General features: G+C 37.2%; 1 protein-coding gene across 1 annotated transcript in view; it reads right to left on the reverse strand.

Annotated features, from left to right (window-relative positions):
* Window positions 1-278: 278 nt before the first annotated feature.
* The window catches only part of TIMM21 (translocase of inner mitochondrial membrane 21), a 28,006-nt gene continuing 27,415 nt past the window's right edge, over window positions 279-869 (reverse strand). Inside the window, exon 6 of the mRNA XM_073590004.1 lies at window positions 279-820. Coding sequence (XP_073446105.1) covers window positions 719-820 — 102 coding nt within the window. The 3' untranslated portion in view covers window positions 279-718. The remainder of the gene's footprint in view (window positions 821-869) is intronic.

The raw sequence follows: 869 nt of genomic DNA on the forward strand, positions 1-869 counted from the left end.
GCTGTCAAACTGCCTGGTGGGTTTGTTCACACATTTTAAGACAGGAAAATGTGGGAAAGGTTCACACCATCAACCACTTTCTCCATGATCCTGTGCCATCTGTGTCACGGACCACGATGCAGAAGTCGGGAAGCTACTGAGCATCAATCATCCTCCACTGAACATGGTCTAACATTCTAGTTTTTAACAACATTGTTAATTTCTTTTTTAACCCCTTAACGTCCAATGACGTTAACACTGTATAACATGGCAGTTAAATGAGAAAAAGATATGCAGAATTTAACAAAACATAGTTTTTCTTTATTCCTTACATGGGTCATTGTGCCGTGGACTGTTTATGGACAATAAAGGTGTTTAGTAAAAGTACAATAATGAATTGCAGTGTTTGATGAAATTATTGGAATGTCCTGGCATCATTAAAAAGCAAAAAAAAAAAAAAACTAATCCATGGTAACAAATATCATGGTCTGGACAGTGTGTATTTAGCGTCTGATGATTTTCTGTGGCAGGCAGAAGCCACGTATCACTGATAAAGGGCCAAGGAATCTTCATATGCCTTTAGAATAAAATAACGGCATGATTCATTCGAGTTCCTGTATTCCAAACAAGCAAGTCACGATTCATTTACAGCTCGTACTGGTCACAGCATTTCTTGCCAGAGTGAAAGTTTCATGTCCAACACTTCAGAAATTTTTTTTTTAACATCTCAAGCACTTTTCTAATGCATATACCGATTATCCTCCACAATAATAGATCTGCGAGGAATAGTGTCCACTTCAACAATTATATACTGATATTCATACTTCTTGCTTTCTGGATTCTGAAATGTGAAAAAGACAAGTTCTGCACTGATGAAGGGAATGCATTGA

This window comes from Dendrobates tinctorius, unplaced genomic scaffold, assembly GCF_039654945.1.
Source record: "Dendrobates tinctorius isolate UK_male_01 unplaced genomic scaffold, ASM3965494v1 ptg000115l, whole genome shotgun sequence".
Lineage (NCBI taxonomy): Eukaryota > Metazoa > Chordata > Amphibia > Anura > Dendrobatidae > Dendrobates > Dendrobates tinctorius.